The sequence below is a fragment of the Vespa velutina genome, chromosome 9, assembly GCF_912470025.1.
Source record: "Vespa velutina chromosome 9, iVesVel2.1, whole genome shotgun sequence".
In the NCBI taxonomy this organism is placed as follows: Eukaryota; Metazoa; Arthropoda; class Insecta; order Hymenoptera; family Vespidae; genus Vespa; species Vespa velutina.
The window spans coordinates 630,910-655,816 of NC_062196.1; the positions used below are offsets into that span (position 1 = coordinate 630,910).

The following is a 24,907-nucleotide window of genomic DNA, read 5'->3' on the forward strand; positions in this document are numbered from 1 at the left end:
ATACGTTTGTAACTCTTTGGCATATTGCTTCATTTTTCCAAAACAGAAACGTTGTGACATACCTAAATCGCATTCTTTTATTAAGATAGGACGAAACGCAAGGATATCGTCGTAACAAAAAATCTTTGCTTTTTTGGAGGCTGCCTCGATCACATCTTGTACTTTTTTCATAGTGATCTTGGAAAAGAATCGAACTTATTTAGTTTAATTAACATGATGACGATATAATTAATGGTACAAGTTAAATGATTCATGTAATATATTTGTGAGTTCATACATTATTGATGATAATATCATAAATTTGATCAAACCTTATCTAATTTTAACGTAGATAATGGATTTTCTATCATAGTTTCTTCTTTAAATTCTCGAACGTTTGTAACTTTCGATATTCTTGGTGTTATCATTTTGTCATCTATTACTTTGTCAAATTCTGATGCAATGTTGGACATGATCCTTATTAAATTATAGAAATAATAAATATTCACCTTTTTTTATTTATTATAAATTATCGGCATTTTCTCGATGAAGACATATATAACCGCAATATTCAATATTTATCAATATATCTATCCGTTGAAATTTGTTGCAACTTTTTGACTCTGAATATTGTGCGATATGCGATTATCGATATTCAAAATACATTGCATACATACATTATTAAATATCTTGTACATACACAAGTCGCTACATTTTATTTTGCGATCAACGCATTTGGTATATGCTAATTTCTAATAAATTTTCCAATTCATTTTCCAATAAATTGTCTAATAAATTTTCACAAAGCATGTATATCGTATATAATATCATTGTAATATTTAATAAATTTATTACAAACTTTCAATGTGTACGTAGAAACAATTGGAACACAAATAATGACGGAGTTATCGAAATATTTAAAAATTGCTTGTACCACCAATGTGATTTCGCAAACTCCGATTTGACGTGTTCACCAATAAAAAAAATTAATTTTTAATTTAATAAAATTCAAAGTGTTTTAATACAATCTTCTTTTATGTAATTATATTATTAATATCTATAACCATCATCTCCGCCTCCACCGCCACCACCAGCAGACGGTGCTGGTGCTGGATAAGTTGCTGTTCCTTCGTATCGTACCATTGGCCGATAACCAGCATTATCAGCAACATAATCAATTATTTGTGTTCTACCATCGGGAAGTAGAACGTGATATGTACCAGTTGCTTCTTGGTCTTTTCGCATTTCACGATGACCGAAATCTAAACCAGCAACAGCATCTTGCACTTCGTATGAAAACTCATAGTTTGCTGGATCCTGAAATAGATTACTATTTTAAAGAAAGATAGAAAAAAAAGTAAACAAAAAAAATTGAACATATCAATTTAAAAAATTTATGAAATTCCAATGATCGATTTAAATTGCAAGTAATACTTAGATTATGAGATCTAACTGTTTTAGATCTTAGATATTATTAAAAATTGTATGTTTTTGCAAGGAAATATTTTTGATTAATTATTCGTACAAGATGAAACTTTTGAGGAAGCATTTGATCCTTGCAGGAGGAGCATTTTCACATTGAACGGAAACTGACTGCATATTATTTTTCAAAAAGTATAAACTTCCTTATTAAAATCTCAAATTTGATCAAGATCAAATTTGTTATCATCGTGTATAAAAGAATATCATCTTTTTTATGTAACAATTAAAAACTATGTAAATTATAATTAATAAATGTATAATTTATCTTACCCCAGCCCATTCGTCTGGATGTCCTGTCCCGCCTCCAGGTGTACCAGGAGGACGAGATACACTAGGAGGAAGATAAGCAGGTCCTTGAGGTTCGCCTCGAATTCCTATCAGCATCGTTGCTAGTAATAATGCCTATGAGATAAGAAACGACTTAAAAAAAACATATGTGCACGATAAAATTCATTAAACTATTGTTTGTAAAAAAAAAAGAAAAAAGAAAAACAAAAATTAACGTAGAATTTAATCAAATATTAAAAAAAAGATGGAATTATATTTCCATTCGTAAAAATATATGCAACAAACCTTTCGAATCATTGGCAGATCGTCCTAATCTTCAAGTGTTCAAAACTGAAATAACTCTGCGTTACAGCATCACCGGGTTTTATACACCACGTTCCCGATTGCATCTTTTAAAAGTAGAAATGGAAGCACGGTTATTGTGGAAGCTTTAATGCGAGCGCATAACCATAATTAGAGTTAATAATAAAACCGCAGATCTCTGACCGCATAGCTGCAATCATTTATTTGGTGTACTCACAGTAGTTCCTGATACTTTGTAATATTTATCGTCTATTGTTCCAAGTTGCTTAAATCGCGTTAATCAAAACTTCTTCGTAATTTACATTGTGACTATTGAATTTCTATATTATATATTTATAAATATAAAAATCGTTCTTATTTTTCACTATCATCTTTCCGTAAACGTAACGTTTTGCATAAGTTCTAGTCCAATGATTTAAAACTGTTCATCATATAATATAATTTTGTTATTTAATTTGTATAACCATTTATAATTATAAATACGTGTATATATTATGAAAAATGTATTAGTTATTGGAAAATGTTTAAGTATCGCTTGTAATATTATCTTTCACTGTATTTTCGTTTCTTACGTAATAACGTATGTTAGAGTTAAACAGGGTAATTGATTGATATACGAATACATAGCGAAAAGATCTTATTTTATTAAGAGTTAAAAATATTTATTCATTTTCCTCAGAACGCAGGCGAGCGTTGGCATTCGTGACGCGAATCGAAAGTTGCTGTGCACGTTCGACGATAGCCTTGCGTTTTTTACTGCTAACTGCATGGGCGATTTCGGCGCAAAATTTGCGATTTTGCATCATCAGTACTTCCAACTCCTATAAAACATTACAAGTTTTCATTGGTGTAAATGATTTACGATTTTTATCAATAACGAATAATTTGTATCTTACAATATCATTTTGTAAAATTTACAGAATAATGTTTTCGATAATCATTATACATAATCATACTCTAAAAATTTCCATTTAATATTTACCTTGACATTATGTACAAGTACTTTGCGGAAACCTGTAGGAAGCATATGACGGGTTTTCTTATTGCTTCCATAACCAATATTGGGCATTAAATATTGACCCTTGAAACGTCTACGAACTCTGTTATCAATACCCTTTGGTTTACGCCAGTTACGCTAAAAAAATTTACTTAATTAAACTTATGTCTAATCTGTAATCCAGTATTTATATTCTCTAGTAAATCCTTTCGTTTTTTATTTATTTATTTTTAGATAATTACTGGTATGTCAATGTAATTATGACCAAAATGAAATAATCACTTTAAGTAACAATAATAAACTACTGAAAAAATTGAAACATTTGTACAATTTAATTGTTATTGATTTGTCAGATATTCTAAATTTCATGAATTCTACACTATTAACAATGACTTCTTAAATATTATTGTCTATAGTACCTTCAATTTGTCATATCGATCACTTTGATGCCTAATAAACTTTTTCGTCCTTTTTTTGACAATCGTTGGCCTATAAATCGGTCTGATAGACATGTTGATTTCTTTTAAATATTACTGAAACCCAAAAAAAAATGAAATGTAAACCTTCGGAAGCACATCATGCTCACGTGCTGAAATTATTGAAATCATTTTTCGTAATCTATGAATTTATGTTTGTATTAAAACATTATATATAACATTGTCGAAGATTCACAATTTATTATTACAATACATTAATTTTTTCATTTTTTTTCTATAATAATTATGAACACGTGCTACATTACATACCGTCCGCTCACACGTCGTAAAAAGAAAAGGTTATGTTTGTTCCCTATTTCTAAATCTTTGGATATAACAGAAGATGAGAAACACTCTGTAAAAAATATAGAATATCTACAGCTACAAAGCTTAACCAATACGGTACAAGATATACCACCTTAATACATCTTTTGATTGGTTCCTTAGTCTTTCTATGAGCAGTGCTATCTATCGGCTATTTTTTAAACGACATTACAACATCCAACATTTATACGGTCTCCAATCATATGAATTGTTTTAGTATAGAAATGCCTATTTCCTGCCACGTGATGAAATTTGAATGAACCACGTAGCCATTGATTTAGTATTGATTGTACTACAAAATATTTAAAAGTTATATGTAAAAGTAATCGATTCATTTACAAGTTGCTATATGTAGAATCTTTTGTTCGTTAACAAAATATGAATAATATTAAATAATTATTAAAATGTAAAAATATATTTCGACAAATTTTTTTGGTTTTCCAAATATTTCAAAGTAAGATAATGTATAAAGTATCGAATAAACACTTTATTCGCAAACTCGAAATATTCTTTATTAAGAGATTTGAAGAGAAATTTATAAGAAAGAAACAAAATCTATGTTTGATGAGATGCGTTTTTAATGGACACACAAGTTAGTAATTTTATACAGAATTTCTTTGGTCCTAAAATGAGTTCTCTCGCATCATTCATTCTCTTTCACATTTAGAGATTTTTATTAGTAACATGCAATGGTAGAGATTTAATGATCCTTTTTAATCGTATAATAATAACAGATATGGATATTAATATCTATAAATTCTATTTACAATATTTTAATAAAATTTTATAACTAATGATATATTGGAAATACTATAAGAAAAATTGCGTAAGTGGAAATAAAGGATAATATTTACAAATACAATTTACGTTAACAAATGCTAAAAACTACCAGGTAACATGGAAAATACAAGTACAGATACACAAATACAAATATAAAACTACTTTCAAAATTAGAAATGATGACAGGAACATTGAACTCCAGAATATTTCGGTTAAAAAACTAAACAGATCCTGGCTTATTTGTAATTATTCAATGAGCGATAGTGACAACAAATATTTTTCTTTATACTGACAGGATGTCAGTTGATAAAAAAAAAAAAAAAAAAAAAAAAAAAAGAAGAAAAAAAAAAGAAAAAAAAAGAAAAAAAAGAAATTAAACTTACATTAATTCACAAATTGATTATAGAAAAACTATTCCATTTAACTTCACACTTATACAAATAATAATAATTGTAAAAATGAGAGCTGCGTATGTATATTGAAACAATCTACATCGAACTTATACCGACAAATTAGGCTTAACTCTGAGAATATTTTTTTCTTTCTTTCTTTTTTTTATTTTTTTTTTTTTAATCATTTCTATAAATGTAACACATCAACGCGTTTTATGGAAATGTTAAAATTTGTACATTTATACAATCTAATCATGTTTAGTGTATAAAATTTCATGCTGACTTGAGTTTTCTGCTCAAGAAGAATGTACTGTATGATCAAACGAAGTACAGAATCGCGTACAAATGAAAACATTAATGCCTTTATCACGATATGTCAATAAACGATATTTTCTTACCCTTTCATGATATTTCGATAATTTATGATCAACAATGAGGATGACTGATTTTACAATGCACGTGATAATGATGGTATAATGATGATGATAATAGTAAAAATAAATATGTATATAAGAAATACAGTATGATCAGATAAACAGTGGTCAGTCGAGAGGTAAGTGAACGCGAGAATCGGCGGCTGCTAATTTGATGAGTGTCTTTTTTACTCGAAGAATAGGTAAGCGCGCAGCAGGCTTATGATGCCAACATTCTCTCATTAGTTTTCCCATTCCTGATAATGTCTAAAAAATATTTTCTATTATATTTAGAGAGAAATATTAAATAAGAAAAATTTTATAGAATAAAAATAATTGTACTTACTGCATCATAATGCCATCTATTAGGCAACGGTGGTCTACGTTGATCAAGACAAACTAATTTATGCATTTCTTCTATACTGGGCTCTTGATTACTGTACGAGAGCCATTCGGAGTAAGGAGCAGCATATTCCAAAGCAACACCATTAGTTATACATCTCCGACAGACTTCCCACAGTATAAGACCCAAACTATAGATATCTGCACATCTGAAGCTCTCTAAGCATTCTACATTTAATCTGTAATCGAATAAAGTTAATATTTTTAATCTTATATAAATATTTGGACTATATTTTTTAAATAATAACTTACGTTTGTTCCAAAACTTCAGGACTCATGTAACGTTTGGCGCCTTGTTTTAAATCCACTCTATCCGTTGTAAGTCGATCTTGAGTTACAGCTAATGCAAAATCCGCAATAACACAGCCACCGTTCGTTTTAACAAGGATATTTTTAGATTTAAGATTACGATGAGACATAGCTGGTTTTCCTCTAGTTCCATGAATTTCCGTGTGTAAATAAAGTAAACCATTTGCTATGCTCAACGTTATATTAAGGGTTTGATGATGTGTTAATGGATGTGGTGAATGATTTAAATGATCGTAAAGTGAACCAAGTGGATGATAATGTGTTACTAGCCACAATTGAGTACAGCTAGCTCTACTGGTCATATCACTTCCAACATATCCTAAAATATTATCATGTCTCGAGGGCAATAATTGAGAATAGACCTCTGTTTCTCGAGCCCATGCAGCCTCATCTCGTGAAAAATAAATTTTCACAGCCACATTTTCACCATGCCAAATACCTCTCCACACTTCACCACCAAACCCTCCATTACCACCACTACCAAGACATTCGACTAATGCTACTTGCTTAGCCAATGTGCGTTGTACTAATAAAGGTAATCCTGAACCAGAACCACTGGTAAGACTTCGTCCATCCAGGTATTCCTGTATGAGTAAAAATTTTATCCTTAATGAAATTATACATAACAATATCGTATATTGAACTATATGATGCATACTTTCAGAGTACTATCACCAGCTGCGGTTGCTTGCAATTCGTGTGCATGATACGTTGTACTAGATACAGGTGAAGGAGAAGAAAAATGTAACATGGACGGCTCAAGTTCCGAGTCTATAATTAATCTTTTGTGCCTCGAAGCCAAAGGACGTTTTCTACGAGTCTTACGAGTTATTAAGCAGAAAAGAACACCTCCAGCAATAATGCCTAATCCTAACATAGGTCCCAATATAGCCAATGTCAATTTTATTACATAGTCTGATTCTGATTCTCCATCTACAGTTTAACACATAATAAATGTCAATTCTGCAATTGGTTTTATTAACGATGATTGAGATATCTTACCATCTATATAATCTTGTAATATGGGAAAAGAACCATTGTTACAGAGGTCACCTTGACAGCACTCAACATAAATATGTGCCCGACCTGGTGATCTACTAACATGCCTTTTAATACCATTATCATTTTTTCCTTCTTTAGATTGTTGTTTGTTGCAATAAAATTGCATTTGATCGACATCTGCCACGCATCCTCTACTAATACTTTCCTTGCCATCTGTTTCTCTTATTCTAGATTTCATACACTATTAAACAGAAATATATAATACTCATAAGAATACTCATCTTTCTTTTGTATACATATATATATATATATATATATATATATATATATATATTAATGTAATAAAAAAGATATATTACAGTGATAGCATCAAAGCAGACTTTTATCTGAGCACAATCTGGTTCATCGCAAGTAAGACAACTAAAACGACGTTGATTGACAGGATTATTTCCAAATGTAAGTCCTACAGGTTCATGAGATTCAGGTGCTTCTCTACTATCAAGAAATGGATCGTCATCTAACAACGCTGTTTTTTGTCTGTCTCCTATATAAATTAATAATATTTATTAGTTAAATTATATATAATAAAAATTTCATAGCTGTACTTTTGCTATAGAAATTTTGCTTTACGAAACAAAATTCTATTAAAAGTAAAATTTTATAGTAAAACCTTATAAACAAAACGATATAGTTTTTTTTAACTGTTGTATTAAAACATGTGAAGTAAAACAAGTATGTTAAAAAATTAAAATATACGTATATTTTAGAAATTGCTGAAAATGATAAAAAATAACCTCATACCTGAACATAATTTGAATGTCAACAAGAGTATAAAGTGCATGATAAATATAGTATCCGCCATTTCTGTATGCGTCAAAACAGTGGACCACTCTAATCAGGTCACCACTAGCCTTAAACGTTTAGGTTACATCTTTTTTGTCTCATATGACAAACCATTGCGCTTCCTGATATAAACCTTTTAAGTTCTAATAAAAAAATACTACATTTCACTTTCAAATTTATACTTTTTGTATAATACTTCATGCGTGTTCACCAAAGAAGCCAAATTCATGTAGGCAATGTAGGAAAGTAAAAGATTCCATTTATGCCCAATAGACATTGTAGGAGCGCTTTTGTTGCCGACATTAGCGCCCTCGGACGATAATATTTCTAATTGCGTGTAAATAAAGTGCTATGCTTTCTAGGAATTGTAATAAGAACTTAAAAGCGCGAATTGCTATGTTCAATGTTATATTAAGAGTTTATTTTATATAGGACGAATTGATTCATCGAAATTTTCAGATCTATCAATAATTAGAAAGTTATTAAAGAGCATACTCGATCTTCGAATATATTATCAATTTAATTTTTTTATTGTACAAATTTCTATTCATTCCTATACATATGACAAGTAGATGATCTCGTTTTAATATTGATATTTTTAAACTTATGATAAAATAAAACAGCATGACTTTCGTTGATAAAAATCAATCACAAAGAATTCGAAATTCTATAGCTATCGCTTCAAAAAAAAAAGAACAAGAATATATATGATTTATAGAACATTCGATTCGAAAGAAGGAAGAAAAAAGAAAGGAAATAAAAGAAGACTGAAATCTAGAGGTTGATTCGTTTATTTTCGAATATTATTACAGAGATATATATCGTCTTTGATGTTAGAACGTGACGATATATTTCATTCGGCGCGAATGCAGCAACTACATGGCGCAGGCGTCTTGATGAAAGCTGGACGCAAGTCCGCAGGATCATTCCGCGCCGCGAACACCGAGCGGCACCACCACCACTCGAGGTTGTCGCCGCGGCGAGAGATCCATGTGCGTTCGACGTCGTCCCGCGAGACGACGACGCCGTAGTAAAGAAAAATTAGAGACGTGTACTTACTTACAAGCGAGCGAGTGAGCAAATCCCTGTCATAATATTTTCTTCTTTCTTACATATTTCGGAAAACGACTCGCGTTTATCTCTTTTCCTCTTTTTTTTTTTAAATTTACAAACGTCGCAGTTATAAAAAGATATAAAAATAAAGGAAAAAACTAAAGGGTGTCGAAGTGTGTCGCGGAACATTATCGTCAAGTTTTGATGAAAAACAAATAAACAATAATTTAATATTTACAAGGAAAGAGTTAGACAAGGATGTCGTATGAATCATCAAGCGCGAACCATAAAACGCGTGACTCCAACGGAGCCAATCACGCGCGAGAACGAGACGAAGAAAATCGGCAATTCGTATCTACGTCGCACTTTGTATCAACAACGGCGAGCTTTCTTCAAGTTTTTTCATAAAGGAATAAAACTTACGATCGTCGTTTATCAACGGACGTCGAGTAACACATCGGTGCAAGATTTCTTTCCGGTACTTCGATCGACCAATCATCGAAGAGATTGTGGATCGGATCGGTCGCCGATTGGTCGATTCTCGTAGCCGGATAAACTACGCCATTTTTATTGCTTTTACATAATTCGTTCGAGCGTAATTTATACCGCGCTTTTTTTTCATGGAAGAAAAAGAAAAGAAATAAAGCAAATCTCGAGATATCATCAAATGTGTCTCGAAATTTTTCCGCGGCTCTTTCGTTTCTTTTTTTAACGACGATAGCAAAAGAAAGGACGTCTTCTTTCATCGGTGCTTTTACAATTTTTATCGTCGATCATTCGCGAGAGAAGGGTGATAAAATTCGAAGCAGAAGTGTTATCGGAACGGTTTAATGGTGATATTTGCGCGAACGAAAGAAGGATAAGAGTGCGAATAAACGGCGATACGAGTGAGTGAGAAAAAAGATCGTGAAGTTTTTATTAAATCGGTAAAGAATTTTTCGGTGTACTGTGCTCCTCGGAAGGCCAATTCGTGCCGAACAAAAATTGGTGCCAATTTATACTGGTGACGGTGGACAACGTTAAGGTGTTATCGACGGTGATTCGGGTAATGAGAAAGTGTGGAAGATGGTGTGTCGTTGGCTCACCGTTCCGTTGCTCTCTGGTTTTTTGATCTTCATTGAAGTTATTACGGTTGGTCAAGGTAAGTCGAGTTATTTTATGGAAGAAAAAAAAATACTTTTACGTATATTATTAATTTCATAAGCATTATAATTATATATGAAGATCCTATAGAATTATGAAACAATTGTTAATTAATAATTGTCATATTTTCTACCTATTACTTTCGTAGAATATAGTAATTTTTTTTTAACAAATAAAAACGCGGAATAGAAAAATTCTGTTAAAAAAAAAAGAGAGAAAGAGAAAAAATTTACAGTCAATTATTAACCATTAAATATAATGATCAACATAATAGAATATTTTTTAACAAATCTTCGTCATTATACAGGCTGGTTCATAAGTCAGTTGTCAAAAATGCATTATCATTGATAAATAGATTTAATTTATAAACATTAAACTACACAGATAACATTTAATAGATCTCATTTTCTGTGTTGAATACGAAGGACTGTACTTTCAGCATCCAATATAATTATCTTACGATTAGTAATATGTTATTGTCATTTATTTTTTTGTTATTTTATCAAATGTTATCTGTATGATTTAATATTTGAAAATTAAACATGTTTACAATGATAATGCATTTCTTGTCTATTGATTTATAAGTTATCCTTGTATGTACAAATTGGTACATGTGTTATCAAATAAACTGACTGCACCGAAAACTTATATTGACGTTGTGAAGCGCGTGTTAGAACGTAGAAAAGGCGTACTCGATGTTCTTTGGCGAAAAAGCAAGCTGAAAGTAGAATGTGTGGGAGTTTAAAGATAGTAAGGGAAACAAGCACGTTCGGGTTCTTTTTACTCGTGCTGAAGCTTCGATCTTCCCATAGCAATATTGCATTCCGTCGTGGATTGTATTCGTTTCGCGTAATCGTGAGTTTGAAAAGAATAGAAATAGATTGTATTAAACTTCCGTATAAAACGTTTAGGGATGATATCGAATTATATAGAATATCAATAATTCTTAAATATTATTCCCAAATGATGAATCGCTTTGTTTTGCACCGATGATATTACAAGAAAACTTACATAATATTGTAACGTAATATATTCGTATGCATAATTTATATTGTAATATAGTCGCGTATATAATACGTTCTATTTAATCACAAATAAAATGCAGATACATATTAGAACATTATATGAGCCGTTCATTCGTTAAATCGATTAATAAGACGAAATGAAAAGTAAAAAAAATTGATTAAGTTAATATATTGTACATTATTTATTATTTAACGGCCGTGCACATTTTTTTGTCATTTAGTAAAGTTAAGCCGAATTATAACAGAAATTTATTTTGCATATAAACAGTTAAGCATCGCGCTAAAGTTAAAAAAAGTTCTAGAAATGAAATTAATCGCTTTGGTCTGTGTACGGCTTATATTAAATCTATTTCTTTGATATTTTAACGTTGCAAAAAGTCATACTTTACTTTGTGCATTCTTTTTTCTGTTTTTTCTTTTCTTTTTTTTCTTTTTTTCTTTCTTTTCCTTTTTTTTTCAAATAAGGTTCCATCGTAGCTTTGTGTTTATGTGTTGGTCAAATTCAAGAGGACTCACTTGAAGCATCTAACGAGTGCCGATTGATTTTCAACGAGTCAGTTTCGAATTAGAAGCTTCGATCGAGAAGCATTGTTTTCGTGAAGAAGATCAATATCACTGTGAGCTTTAGTACTCTCTCTTTCTCTCTATCTCTCTCTCTCTCTCTTTCTCTCTCTCTCTCTCTCTCTCTCTCTCTCTTTCTCTTTATTTCTCTCACAAAAACGAACGATATGCGTGTCGATTCTCGTGCAACGAGAAAAAGTGGATGACATACTCGATGGTTGTGTGTGTTCAAATGTTGGCTCGGCGAAAAGCTAATAATAAAATTTGATCTAATCAATATATCAAATGGCCCATTACCGTTCGTTACGTGTCTACAATTTCGAATGATAATTGTATGAATATCCTGATCAAAATACGCGCTTAATTAATGAATCTAATAAATTCGAGTTAATCGCGGTTATTACCATCGATCGAAAATATTCTTAAATCGGCATAATGGATGAATGACATTTCGTGTGTATTAATTGGCCTCATTTATCGAAAACACGGTACTTGTATTAAATACGATTATAATATATTTGTCTATTAATTATAACTTTTCATTTGTGATTTACCCCGTGGTCTTAACAACCAATAAATAATTATAATAATAATGTGATAATACAACAATATAATTATACAACGATATAATTCATATAAATTTATATAAAAGAAAGAAAAAATACAAGTGTACATATATACATATATACATACATAATATATATATATATATATATATATATATATATATATATATATATATATAATACATGTATTATGTATATATTACATATATTATTTGTTTGTAGTTTAGTTCGTTAAAAAAATTGTTTCTTATTGATTTTTAAAATTTGAATAAATCATTACACAATATACAAGAAGAGCAAATGTTTTGGGGGTTTCGTAAAGTCTATCCGCTGAGGAAAGTGTACTTTGCGGCAAGTAAGGAACATAAGGAAGAACTTTCTATAAACACGACGTTATAAGATATAGCCTTTTCGTTTGCTATCTGCTAACAAGGAAAATCCGTAAAATCATCTTATCATCGGGTGAAGCGAGGTGAAACCTACGGTGAGTTGTATAAACCCGATGAACTATAGGTAATTGAAGTTTGGCTGATGATTATGCGTTCTGTGTTTCGATGTGAGCTCACATTTGTTGGTCTTACACCGTTGATCTTACTGTCGACCGACTCTATGTTAATTATCTTAGTTAGATAAACTCAATTGACCGTGATTATGTACAAAGGGGAAAATCGATCGCGGCGTACATTTGCTGGAGAGATAAGCGTGTCTGTTCTCTCTAATATACATATATATATATATATATATATATATATATCTATCTATCTATGGGTTGTTATTGTTATAAACATTAACGACACTTTTATTATGATTTGCTTTAAAAAAATTGGTTTGTTTTATCGATTAATAATAAATTCGTTTGATTCGTAATCGTTATAATCACATATAAATTAAATTCATCTCCATCATCTTTCATTTAATTTTTTAACAATAATATTTTTGATTATTATATATACCAAATGAATTTATTATGCAACGTAATATAACGGATACGTAAGTACTTATTTAGTTTCCGTTGTTCTTTTTGGAATATATCCAAATGTAGGAGAGAGACATTGCATACAGAACATTGAAGTTTCTCGAAATGTGTGAGTATCAAGAACTAGTTAACTATCTATTGCGCACGAACGAATTTTTCTATTTTGCTTCATTGAACGCATTTGAACCAAAGTGAGCCTTTGTAAATTTAACTTGCACCTTTCTCTCTCTCTCTCTCTCTTTCTCTCTCTTTCTCTCTCTCTCTCTCTCTTTCTCTCTCTCTCACTCTCTTTCTTTTTCTTCATCCCTTCCCACTTTCTACTTTTACATTTATTGGTCCATCTCCATCGATTATCTTTACCATCTTTCTACATTTCACGCTCATCATGGAAAATTCGCAAATCCCTGAGCTTGTAGAAGACAACAGTATATAGAGTCAGGTACTTATCCACGTAATTTTCGAAGTTCCAATGATCAACCGAGGGACACTATTAAAGCGAAGCTATGCACGAACAAATGTAATTACCTCGTGCGTATACCAAATACCTACGTCGTTATGCTCCCTCACGCGTTTATCGCTCGTTTATACTCGTTATACCCTTATCATGATTTTCGATTAGATAGTCCGATTAGACTAACCCTGAAAGTCGATGAATAAAGCTCGATTTTATATAACTTATATCTTCTATAATATATCTATAAAAAAAGAAAAGCAGAAGAAATAATGACAGATCGTTTGTTATTGTTTATTAATGATAAACAATTTATAGTTATGGTATACAAAAATATATATACTAAAATCTTTAATATAAACGAATTGAAAATTGAAATGATATTACATATTTATGATAAACAAATAATCAAAAGAAATGTACTTACATGGAGAGACCTATATGATATATGATACGACATGAAGTAACACCGAAAAGAAGAAGAAGAAAGAGAAAAAGAGAGAAAGAGAGAAAGAGATAGAAAAAGATGCTCAAAGCGTAAAGCATAGAATCTCGTTTTCTAGGATAAATTCCCAGGCGTCTCGTATATAACACGGCGAGTGCGATAAATAAAGAAACGTCATAATCTCAACCAACGTTTGAGACTTACCTATGTATGTACATACATATGTATGTAGGAATCTCGTGCGAATAGACATTTGGTCGCGGTATGTTAGTAGGGAAGAGGAGAAGAGAAAGGGTAACTTGTCCAGGAAGCTGATATAAAGTCTCAAGAGAACGGCCTCTGCCTAGCCTCGACATTGAAATATACCGACGGTCCTAGGTCAGTCCCGAGAACTTGTTATCCGAGATTATGACAGTATATAGTATAAAAATAGTCATCGTTAAGGCGCCGCGCCTCCTTGAAAGAATCGCAAATGGTATCGTGTGACTTCGTTTTTCTCTTGCGAATTTACCGACGAAATGAATAACTTTAACGAAGTTCTATGTATTCTTTGATATTTATAACATCACGAGATTATTCTTTTTTAGGAAACATTTCAATCGGATAATTTTTTATAAACGAAAAATAGAAGTAATTAGAAAGAAATGGAACGCCTTTTCTTTATATTTCGTTTCTTTTTTTATTTTGTTTTCCTTTCTTTTTTTTTTTTTTTTTTTTTTTTTTTTTTTTTTTTTTTTTTTGTTAAATCTGAATTCTTTTATAACGTTAATATAACTTAACTATGTTTCAACTTAAATAATATCTCTTTTATATAAATATTCGTCTAAAATACTCAAATTTACTTATGGTACTTACAGTACGTATTCGAGTAGCTTTAAAATATAGAAATATGAAATTATTCAAATTGTTCCAGCTTCAGTACCGAAGACCGAGATAGCGAGTATGTTCTTCTTATTCGTTAAACTTTCTATATAGGAATAGGCGAAAGAGATTTCGTTTCTGCGAAGTACAAGCGATAAGCACGTACGCGTGTAACTCAAATCGAATAGGCGAGAATATATTTCAGAGTCACGTCGGCTATCCGCGAACGATAAAGAAAAAGTTTCAAATTTTATTTGGCGACGCCTAGTCGCATTTCACATCATTCTTTTCAGTTCACGAAAGACGAACGATGGATACGCGGCTATATGACAGCTCTTAAAGCTGTATTTGATTTCGTCGAAATTTAATCTTTTCCTGAAGGGATCAATTCTTTATCTTTTTTTGTTTGCATGAAGAATACGTACGAGGAACTTTGTCCCAGATGTAAAGGGAAAAATTATTTTTATCATTTTTATATCATTATTTTTACAATTAAGCAGTTATATCTATCAGAAAAAATGATTTTTTTCAGATGATATATAAGAAACAAATATTATCTTTCTTTTAAATTAAAATTATTATCTGTCATAGATTTCTATCTTATTATCTATATTGTTTCCATCTCCAAGATAATATTTAATATATAACGGTTGATATATTTTTCTTATATAGGACCAAAGTTCCTAGGTAATTTTAAACATCAATTACTCTTCTTCGAGACTTTTTTTGAGAAATTTTAAAAAAGTTTTCAGGGCTTGCAGTTTTACGATCTGAAAAAAATTACCCTATAAAGTCGCGTAAAGAGTACTTGATCTTTAAAATCACCTAGAAACTTTTGGCCCATTCTGTATAATATTATATATGAAAATATTATAAGAACAATAGAACAATTATTTCTAGTAATTGAAAACATGTTACGTGTAATGATCTCGTAAAAACTTTGTACATCTACTCCATTATCTCTTTAATGTTATCACTTCGAACTAAATGACTATTATGTAAAGTATTGCTTCTTATCTATAACGTATTACAAAATAATTTCGTGTACATGATTAAATTGAAATGTTGTAAACACCCCATACTATATTCAAAATTTCACACTTTCCATTATTTCGAGAGGATTAGAAGTTGGTAAAGGGCACGTACGTGCGCATGTGTATTGTCTACTAACTCTATGATGATTATGTTGATATGGCAGTGATGGTGGTGGAGGTAGTGATGGTTTGAAGCGTGAAATTCCTGAATGATAGTAACACGTCACACGTTGAAATATTTGATCGTCTTGCATGGATCGATATACCGGATGATTACGAAAATGTAATTTATATTGTGTTATGTTACGAACGATTTCGACTATGCGAATAATCAAATTTCACTTCTCATTTTATTTATTTTTATTTAATATACGAGACAAATGTGGAGTATATAAAGTTTATTTATAAAAATGATAGTGCTTCGTGTTATTTTAATTAAAGAACGGAATCTTTAACGGAAAATCCTTTTAACGTTAGTTCAACATCATGATGAACGATATATTTAATTTATAATCTCTTTGAAACTGATAACAAAATTTATTTACATACATACGTATGTATGTAAAAAACTAATTAATAAAATTGAAAAGAATAAAAGAGGAAAAGATGATGAAGGTGATGTTGCATCTGGAGATTCATTTAATATACGTAATTAGCCCGTTGAAAAATAAACGGAGTTTATTCTTTTTTACGATGGCAAGAGTTAAGCCGTTGAGTACATACAATTAGTGTTCGTGCTCGTATAAGTCGTTTCGTGGTTGTTGTCCTCTTCGTCGTCGTCGTCGTCGTCATCGTCGTTGTAGGATGCAATATACATAGTGCGTTTGTTCCGTCGAAGAATCATAAAATTACAATATAAAATACGAGACAATGGACAGCGGAGATAGAGACAGGGAGGCATTGTATCGTCCGGAGGCTGTTGACAATGGACCACAGGGACAATAATACCACCGGGAGGGAGATGTAATTATCATCGGTCGGAGATATTCCGTATTGTCTCGTAGATGTCTACTCCATTTCCGTTTTAGCTGTTGAAAATCTGTCAAATGTAAGCATGCTCACATGTAATACGTAAATTAGCCATAGCTGGGTATACATATATATAGTTGTCCATTAAAATATTTGGATATCATCTAAAATTAAATTACTTCTGGATTGGACGAAGAGAGAGAGAGAGAGAGAGAGAGAGAGAGAGAGAGAGAGAGAGAGAGAGAGAGAGAGAGAGAGAGAGAGAGAGAGAGAGAATGTATGCTCTAAATTTTTTAGTTGATATGAAAAATTTATATGAAAAATTAAAAAGAAACATGTTTGATGTACATTTTGTTATGTTTATCTTTGAAATTCTGTTCAAATATCGAGCTTTAAGATCGATTCACAAAACAGTGTCAGTTCAATTTACGTTTCGTCACTTTACTCATAATTCAGTTTCAATCATTAATATCCTCACATATTACTTCAATATACTATCAGTCAGATTATACAGATCCTATTCTATGGATATAGAGGGATTAAAAGATGGAGATGAGGGAAGCGATCAAAAATCTCCCTTGTACATAGACAAAAGATTGCAAGTTAAAAAAATTCAATTTATACATTTCTCTTCAATCTCCGTTCTGTTTCCGTTTCGATTGTTCGGCCAAAGTGATTTTAACATTATTTTATGTAATTTAAATGTACACGTTCACACATTTTCATTAAATCTCAGTTTAGTAATCAATCTGTCATATTTTCTCTGTGAGCCAAATCATCCGAAATCGTCGTCAATGATGTTTTTTTTATGGAATTCTGATAATGCTTTTTGATCGCTCCGCCCATTCTCACTTTCAACGGTTTCGAAATCCACAGAGTAGAATTTTCAGACATATCGGTTTAGTACCATTATCAATTTCACGCACGCGAATATCATCCTTCATTTAAAAGAGACATTTCAGTTGATATTTTAATAAAATTTGTTTGTGATCAGTTAGTCCTAGCATTTTTTGTGGAATGCATCTTTAATTTTCATCAAAATTTCCCTCTTTAAATCTCCAGAATTACTTTATGCAAGTTGAATTATTTACAGCATCGATTCCATATACAGCAAATATTTTTTTACGAGTTTGCGAGGGATTTTTACTATTTTAGTAATAAATAAGCAAATATGACTTTATTTTCTAACAAATTTCAAATTTCTGAAAAATACTACGGCCAACTGATAACTTCAAAATCTTATTAATTAAAATGATATCGAAAATGTCACTTTTATAAAATGAAAAATAATATTTGCATGCGTGATGATGTACTTTAAAAGTTAATTATACAAACTTCAAATTTTTTGTTTCTAATTGAACTTATACATATAGTTAAATCTTAAAGTATAGTTATTAGCTTGGTATTACTTACGGTAGAATGTATATCGTAGAAAAAATGATACATATAACAATAATAATATCATGTATGCAGTTCTTATGTCCTGAAGGTTGTTGGTTCTGAAACCCAAAAGCCGACGATTTTTTTATATTATTACTATTATTTAAAAATTAAAATAAAATCATAACAAAATTTTGAGTTCAGAGATGTCTATCATTTCGCGAGAATTCAGGTTTTAACTTTAATTGCAGATATTTTAAGTTTTGCTAACAGATATCGTCTAATACTGGTAGCTTGAGTTACCATATTAAGCAGGATCGGTCATGTTTTCGTGATTCTGCAACTTCGAAGTCCAAGACCTATCGCATTCATGAATACTCATGCGAGTGTTCCTCTATCTTACTTGAATGAAAGAAGGGAACATTTTTTATATTTAATGCGAAAAGATTCCGTAATATCCATATAAAAATTTAAATCGATACTAGAGCGCAAAATTCTGACGATGAATGGATCGAGCTTAGAGAAGAAGAATGAAAAGAAAGAAAAATCAACCAATTACAAAAGCCCTTTATTAATAAAACCGGACTCAACAATCTCTCCAGAAAAAATATCAAATCAGGAAGATAAAATAGGAGTGTGAATGAGGAAACAAAGAAAGAGTGAGCATTTAAAAGTCCCACTTCAGCGAAATCAAAGTCCCTAAATTGAACTTGATTTAAAAAAAATGATAGATCCAAAGGTTACACTTAAGGGACCTACTCAAGAGTTTCACACAATAAATATCGATAAATAAGAATCAATAAGAAATTAAATTTTCAATATATCATCAAAATTGAAATATATAATATGATATTGAAATGGAAAATTGGAATTTGAATAAATTGTACTTTTTCGTAATTTTAAAGCATTCTGATTTTTAAGTCTAATATACAAAATGGTATTTGAAGATATATCATAAAATGAAAATATATGACATTTGTTGTACTCGAAATTTAACTCTAAGAAATCCTTGAAATATCCGATTTATTCTTATGAATAGTCGTTTCGACAAGATATTTTCATAAATTATTGAAAAAGAACAAATTATACATATATATATATATGTACATATGTTAATTATAAAAGATAATAATCTCAATTTAATATAATTTAATTTAAGAAAAAAAAAGAATGAACAATTTTCGATTTTAATTCGAACAAATATTTTTTTCCCGTATCGCGTTATTTTACGTCTTGCGTACGTTTATTTCTTCATTTTTTCACACTTAATATTTTTTTCGCTCAAGATTAGGAATGCGTAATTTAAGGACCCACTTAGAATAGAAAATAATTCGATATCTTCTTAATTTTCACTGAAAAATATTTTAAAAAGTATTACTATCGTTACGAAACTCAGGTTACCTATGCGCTCACCTAACATTTTGGAAGATATAAATAGTTAGATGATATAACTGTTTATAAAAATACATTTCGTTAAATTTTTCTAATCTTATGTCTCGCTTGATAATATAATAGATTCCTTAACCAAATCTTAAACCAAACAGAATCATCGTTATAATTTAACAGAATCATCGTTTAAATCTTAAACCAAACAGATCGTTATAATTTTTCTCTAATGGGAGGAGAAGGAGCAAATCTTTTCTCCTTGACAAGTTTCCTTTATGTGATGAGCTAGATGCGTCTGAAGAATGGGAAGTTAGAAAGATAGCAGTTAGTAAAATTCGGTTAAAAAGGCTAATCAGTATTTATCATTTTGTAATCAGTTAATAAATTTGTGATTAATTCTTAAGTCTGTTTTTTGTGTTGTCTTCTACGAAGCTGGTAATTAATTAATAAGTTTGTATTCTACATTTCATAAGACCGATAATTAGTTCATAAATCCGTGTTCCGCATTTTGTGAAGATGATAATAAATTTATAAAATTGCATCCAGAAGTCAGTAAACCTGTAATAAGTCAAACGTTCTGTATCCTCTCCTAACTTTTATTAAATATTATCCGCTTATCATCGAGTATAGAATCCATTCTTGATTTATTATACCGCTCATAGGAAAGGTAAACTGTTTTGTAGCCTATTTACCTATCAGATCTTCAGAAGAATGTAGAAACATATTTTATTCTATCGATCTGTCTCCTACTCATCGCTCATTATCGAATTCATGTTTTTAAGGGCAATCCCTGATAAAGACTTCAGGGCTTGACCTGAAAAATTGATCATCTTAATTACGCCACAAGACGTAATAGTAGCAAAAAGAGAATTTGGCACAGTTCCTTGTGTGCTCGTTTCAGCTATATGTGTACCTTGGGTCAATATACTTTCAATGATCTATATCTTATACGTTTCCTAATTGTGATTATAATATAGAGAACTTTATTTTTTTTTTTAGATAATATTATGAATTTTATTAAACATTACGAAAGAAAATAGTTAAAAATTTACAACGATTTTAATAATAAAAATGCTAAATATGAAATAATTCTATTTACGTATACGAAGTAATGTGGGACCGGAAACAAAATGTTACGTTGTCTCAGCTTTTCAAATTTACCTCTATATTCACTATCATAAGAGTATTTTGAGTGACAACATGGTAAAATACATATGATTAATTATAAAAGCCATTCACGGAAGGTTCGAACATGCTGGTGAACCTTCGAAAATAACGCATAATCTATAGTTGCTCTCTTGAACTACACTTTGTAGGAACTCCTTGTAAGAACTACATGTATATAACCTTTTCTTTGCTTCGTGCTATAATTACTGTATTCGGGAATTCCTTACGTGCAAGCAAGAAAATAGTCTCTGGTTAAAAACGTCCATAGTTCAAATAATGTAATAACAGAATTTATAATATTACAGTGTAATAATAAAATTCGGCATATTAATATAAAAATTAATAAAATTAATTAGCAAATAATTAGAATCGTTCTTGATTCTAAAATATGAAAAAAAATCGATCATCCTAACACAACTAAAAAGAAAATACTTAAGCTCTTTATAAAAAATACTTTTGGCCGAGAGATATCTTTTCTCAAAAAAATCGATTTTTGACTATGCGTCGATTCTATTTCTAATGCCACACTATACTAATAGTATATTGTAATATACTATGATAATACAGACATTTTCGCATTTTTAATTCTTAATTAAATTGCTTACTAATCTGTTTATATTAAAAAAATAGCAAATCATTTATTACACTACATAAAAACCTATATTTTAGTTTTAATCGACTACTAGGGCTAATAATTATTGCGTAATATGACTAAGATAAAAAATATACGTACGTTTTAATATACTTATACTAGTAACATACCAGTATTTTATCGTTTTCATATCAAATGTGATTACTCTATTTTGTAACGTGAGAAACTTTGTATACCACTATAAATATATATACATAAAGTACTTTTAAGGGAGAACAGATATTTAGAGAGAAAATTTATTTTCTCCCGACATACGGTTTAGTACACACACACACACATACATACACGCACGCACATACACCGAACATCGGTTATAATCACTAGCGCAATAACAGCTGTTGAATGGGGGAACTTAAAACTAAACCCATACTAACTTTCTCAGTTATACGATTAACATCTGAGTATACGCACAGATAAGAACGTAGAAAGCATGAAAGAAGGAAGGCAAAGAAATGAGAATTAGTAAATTCTGAAAGATAAAATCTAAAAATACTGAAAATTCTGAGCTAAAAATAATTTACTTATTAAGATCTACGGGCTGAATCTATTTATAAGTCTTTTAGTATTTTAGCAATAACTCTACTCAACTTTTTTCTTTCAATAATAATGACTCTATTGAGACTTTTATTTTATCTTAACAAAATATTTATTGAAAAAGAAATTAAAAATTCGGATGTTCTTTCTTAAAAACGATTAATTTGATTATACGAAAAAATCATACAATTTATTAGAAGACATAAATAATCGATATCGACGTATTGAATAATACTATAGGATACTGTAATATAATTAGTTTGTTATGAATTATGATGCAAAGCACGTTTGTTGTATTACATGCTGTCTATGAACTTGGATGATTAACTTATCGAATTTTTTACTAATTTTGCGAAAGAAAAAATAGGAAAATAAATTAAAATATTCAAAGTGCAAATAATTATAAGTTCTTATGAAACAAGAAGATCCTATCTTAATTAGGTGTTACATTGTGCCTTTTACATCGTTGCCAGCGACGATGATTGACTTTTACGAAAGATATCTCTGTCTCTTGCTGAACGGCTGAATCAGAAAAAAGGTTGCGACAGGTTCGGATATGTATTTACGTTGTTTTTCGCAAATTCAAACCACGTTCCCACAAATTAATTGTTGCGTTGTATGTGCGCAATTATGAGATCGCATTACATTGTGTTACTCGTATCGGACCAGTGACGATAGTCAATTTGTATGGAGAATATCAGTCTCTTTCTAAGCATCAGAGTTGTAGATTCATTGGTCGCAATAAAAAAGGACGGCGGCACAATGCTCGGAATTTCTCGGTTATTCTCTGAAAAATACTGTTAATTGGAAAGGCAATTTTTTTGAAGGATCCTGTGGAATTCGTGAAGTAGATGCGCAAGAAAAGACACTTCGTGAAGCGAACTTATAGCAATGTAATGAGATACATATGTTGTGATATGCGTGTTTCGTTAGTTATGTGTAATTAATTGTGTTAGATATCTTGGAATGAGAGATGACCAATAATATTAGTAAGACACTGTTGCCTTAATGTTTTGACTACGAAAGATGTATATTGACTTAGACTTTACTGGATACTTCCAATTGAGGCATAGCCAGTGATGTTAGTAAGAATTGGTTGCCTTACTGTTTTGAGTATGAAATGTGTGGCTTGACTTAGACTTTACTCGATACCTTCAAGTGAGACATAATTAGTGATGATGATAAGACTTGGTTGTCTTGCTATTGAGTACGGAATGTGCATAGCTACTGACTGATGATTTATCTCGAACTATTTGCGAAAGCGATAATTAAATTAGGAATGGGAAAGGGAAATGGAGGATTTAAGTAAAAAGTGGATGAAAGGGGAAAGAAAGATGCTTATTGATCGTGGACATGTCAAGATAGTTCATTTAAAATGTTTAAATAATTTCATGTGTAGTCCTTTGTCTTGATGATTGTATGGTATTGATATTTGGAAAGTAAGCGTTAGACAGATTCATGACTCGTTTTGTCTAGGAATCCATTTTTGCTATTCATTTATTGCCAAGCTCGGCATATTATCGAAGAGTACATCTTTAATTAACAATGCTTAAGCTCGGGCAATGATAGCAATGTTTTTTTTTTTCTATGCACTTTCTTAGCGAGTATTTAACGATATTCCAAGAGTAAATATTCTCAATAATGCTATATGTCCCTTAGGAGATAGTACTATGAATCTTTAAGGATGATGCACGTGTAAGTCAACATTAATGGAAGAACGCAATTTCTTTGTTATGAATTCTGGAGAACTCGTGAGGGAGATGCGCGATAAAACATTTCGTGAATTTAAAACTTATAACAATATATTTGATGGTTTGAAATAGAATTGTTCGTTCTCTTTCTCTCTTTTTTCTTCTTTTCCTCCAACCATTTTATATGATATCCCAATATGATCATTGCCATATTAGCTTTTGGTAAGATCCTTAATTTATATTTTCGTGACATTTGATCAATATAAAAAAAATCTGTGCGATTCTATCATCAGTTAAATAGTGTTTCTTGTAAGTTGAAAGGATGACCAATATTGCTAGTAAGACTCGATTATTTTACTGCATTGTTTGAGGTCGAAAATATATAGTTTGATTGTCTGATGACTTTTCATGAACTATTTTTAAAGACGATAATGAAATTAGAAAAGGGATAAAGAAAGAGAGGAGTTATAATAAAAGAGTATATAAAAAGAAAAGAAGTGATCTTTATTGGTCGTGGGCGTGTCAGGGTACTTTGTTTGAAATTTTTAAATAATCTCATATGTGATCTCTTGTTCTAAGGACCGTACTAATTCATGAATGACAAATTGTTATCTTAAGGGTAAACTTCAGAGAAATCCATAGTTCGTTTTCTCTAGAAGTCTACTTTTTATATTTATTTATTATCCGACTTAAGACATTCTTAAGAACTATGTACTTAACTAAAAAATGCTTAAGTAAACTTGGAAAATGGTGGCAATGGTGATTTTTTTATTTATGCATTTTCTTAGCGAATGTCCAAGGAATTCCTAAAGGTAAATATTTTCTCTAGTAATATATGGCTCTTAAGAAAAAGTACTGTGAGTTGCTGAATTGTGCACGTGTGCGTCAATACTGATTTAATAAATAAATGGACACATATGATAAATTAACAAATAAAGAAGCATTTTTATGAGTAAGTAGTACATATTTGTAGAAAAATTACTCGTTCTCACTCAATCTTTTACTACAAATTAATTATAACTA

The 24,907-nt window shown here is 30.5% G+C and overlaps 4 protein-coding genes across 5 annotated transcripts in view; 1 reads left to right on the plus strand and 3 right to left on the minus strand.

Annotated features, from left to right (window-relative positions):
• Positions 1-477: 477 nt before the first annotated feature.
• LOC124951564 (pro-resilin-like) lies at positions 478-2,526 on the minus strand. Of its 2 annotated transcripts, none has more exons than XM_047500138.1 (4): positions 2,270-2,526; positions 2,035-2,138; positions 1,732-1,863; positions 478-1,296 (listed from the first exon to the last, which is right to left on the minus strand). In XM_047500138.1, the coding sequence occupies exons 2-4, from the start codon at positions 2,044-2,046 to the stop codon at positions 1,030-1,032; spliced, it is 411 nt and encodes a 136-aa protein (XP_047356094.1). In that variant the 5' UTR covers positions 2,047-2,138; positions 2,270-2,526; the 3' UTR covers positions 478-1,029. The 2 variants fall into 2 exon arrangements, with proteins under 2 accessions (XP_047356094.1, XP_047356095.1); XM_047500139.1 differs by having other exon boundaries at positions 2,035-2,177.
• A 150-nt stretch (positions 2,527-2,676) lies between these two features.
• LOC124951565 (60S ribosomal protein L32) lies at positions 2,677-3,935 on the minus strand. Its single transcript, XM_047500141.1, has 4 exons — positions 3,796-3,935; positions 3,469-3,582; positions 3,035-3,187; positions 2,677-2,873 (listed from the first exon to the last, which is right to left on the minus strand). The coding sequence occupies exons 2-4, from the start codon at positions 3,559-3,561 to the stop codon at positions 2,715-2,717; spliced, it is 405 nt and encodes a 134-aa protein (XP_047356097.1). The 5' UTR covers positions 3,562-3,582; positions 3,796-3,935; the 3' UTR covers positions 2,677-2,714.
• A 741-nt stretch (positions 3,936-4,676) lies between these two features.
• LOC124951563 (activin receptor type-1-like) lies at positions 4,677-8,255 on the minus strand. Its single transcript, XM_047500137.1, has 7 exons — positions 7,949-8,255; positions 7,507-7,691; positions 7,148-7,388; positions 6,804-7,078; positions 6,089-6,729; positions 5,781-6,015; positions 4,677-5,701 (listed from the first exon to the last, which is right to left on the minus strand). Exons 1-7 carry the CDS (start codon positions 8,007-8,009, stop codon positions 5,564-5,566), a joined length of 1,776 nt encoding a protein of 591 aa, XP_047356093.1. The 5' UTR covers positions 8,010-8,255; the 3' UTR covers positions 4,677-5,563.
• A 665-nt stretch (positions 8,256-8,920) lies between these two features.
• Positions 8,921-24,907, plus strand: part of LOC124951850 (zwei Ig domain protein zig-8-like) — a 294,625-nt gene continuing 278,638 nt past the window's right edge. Inside the window, exon 1 of the mRNA XM_047500804.1 lies at positions 8,921-10,184. Coding sequence (XP_047356760.1) covers positions 10,109-10,184 — 76 coding nt within the window. The 5' untranslated portion in view covers positions 8,921-10,108. The remainder of the gene's footprint in view (positions 10,185-24,907) is intronic.

Excerpts from the sequence above, each read along its gene's own strand:
- LOC124951565 (XM_047500141.1), bottom strand. The coding sequence starts at position 3,561 with ATGTCTATCAGACCGATTTATAGGCCAACGATTGTCAAAAAAAGGACG. Across the intron at positions 3,188-3,468 it reads ATCGATATGACAAATTGAAG|CGTAACTGGCGTAAACCAAA; the intron begins GTACTATAGACA and ends AAATTTTTTTAG. Across the intron at positions 2,874-3,034 it reads TACTTGTACATAATGTCAAG|GAGTTGGAAGTACTGATGAT; the intron begins GTAAATATTAAA and ends AATGTTTTATAG.
- LOC124951564 (XM_047500138.1), bottom strand. Across the intron at positions 1,297-1,731 it reads ATCCAGACGAATGGGCTGGG|GATCCAGCAAACTATGAGTT; the intron begins GTAAGATAAATT and ends AATCTATTTCAG.
- LOC124951563 (XM_047500137.1), bottom strand. The coding sequence starts at position 8,009 with ATGGCGGATACTATATTTATCATGCACTTTATACTCTTGTTGACATTC. Across the intron at positions 7,389-7,506 it reads TCTGCTTTGATGCTATCACT|TGTATGAAATCTAGAATAAG; the intron begins GTAATATATCTT and ends TCTGTTTAATAG. Across the intron at positions 6,016-6,088 it reads CCTGAAGTTTTGGAACAAAC|ATTAAATGTAGAATGCTTAG; the intron begins GTAAGTTATTAT and ends ATTCGATTACAG.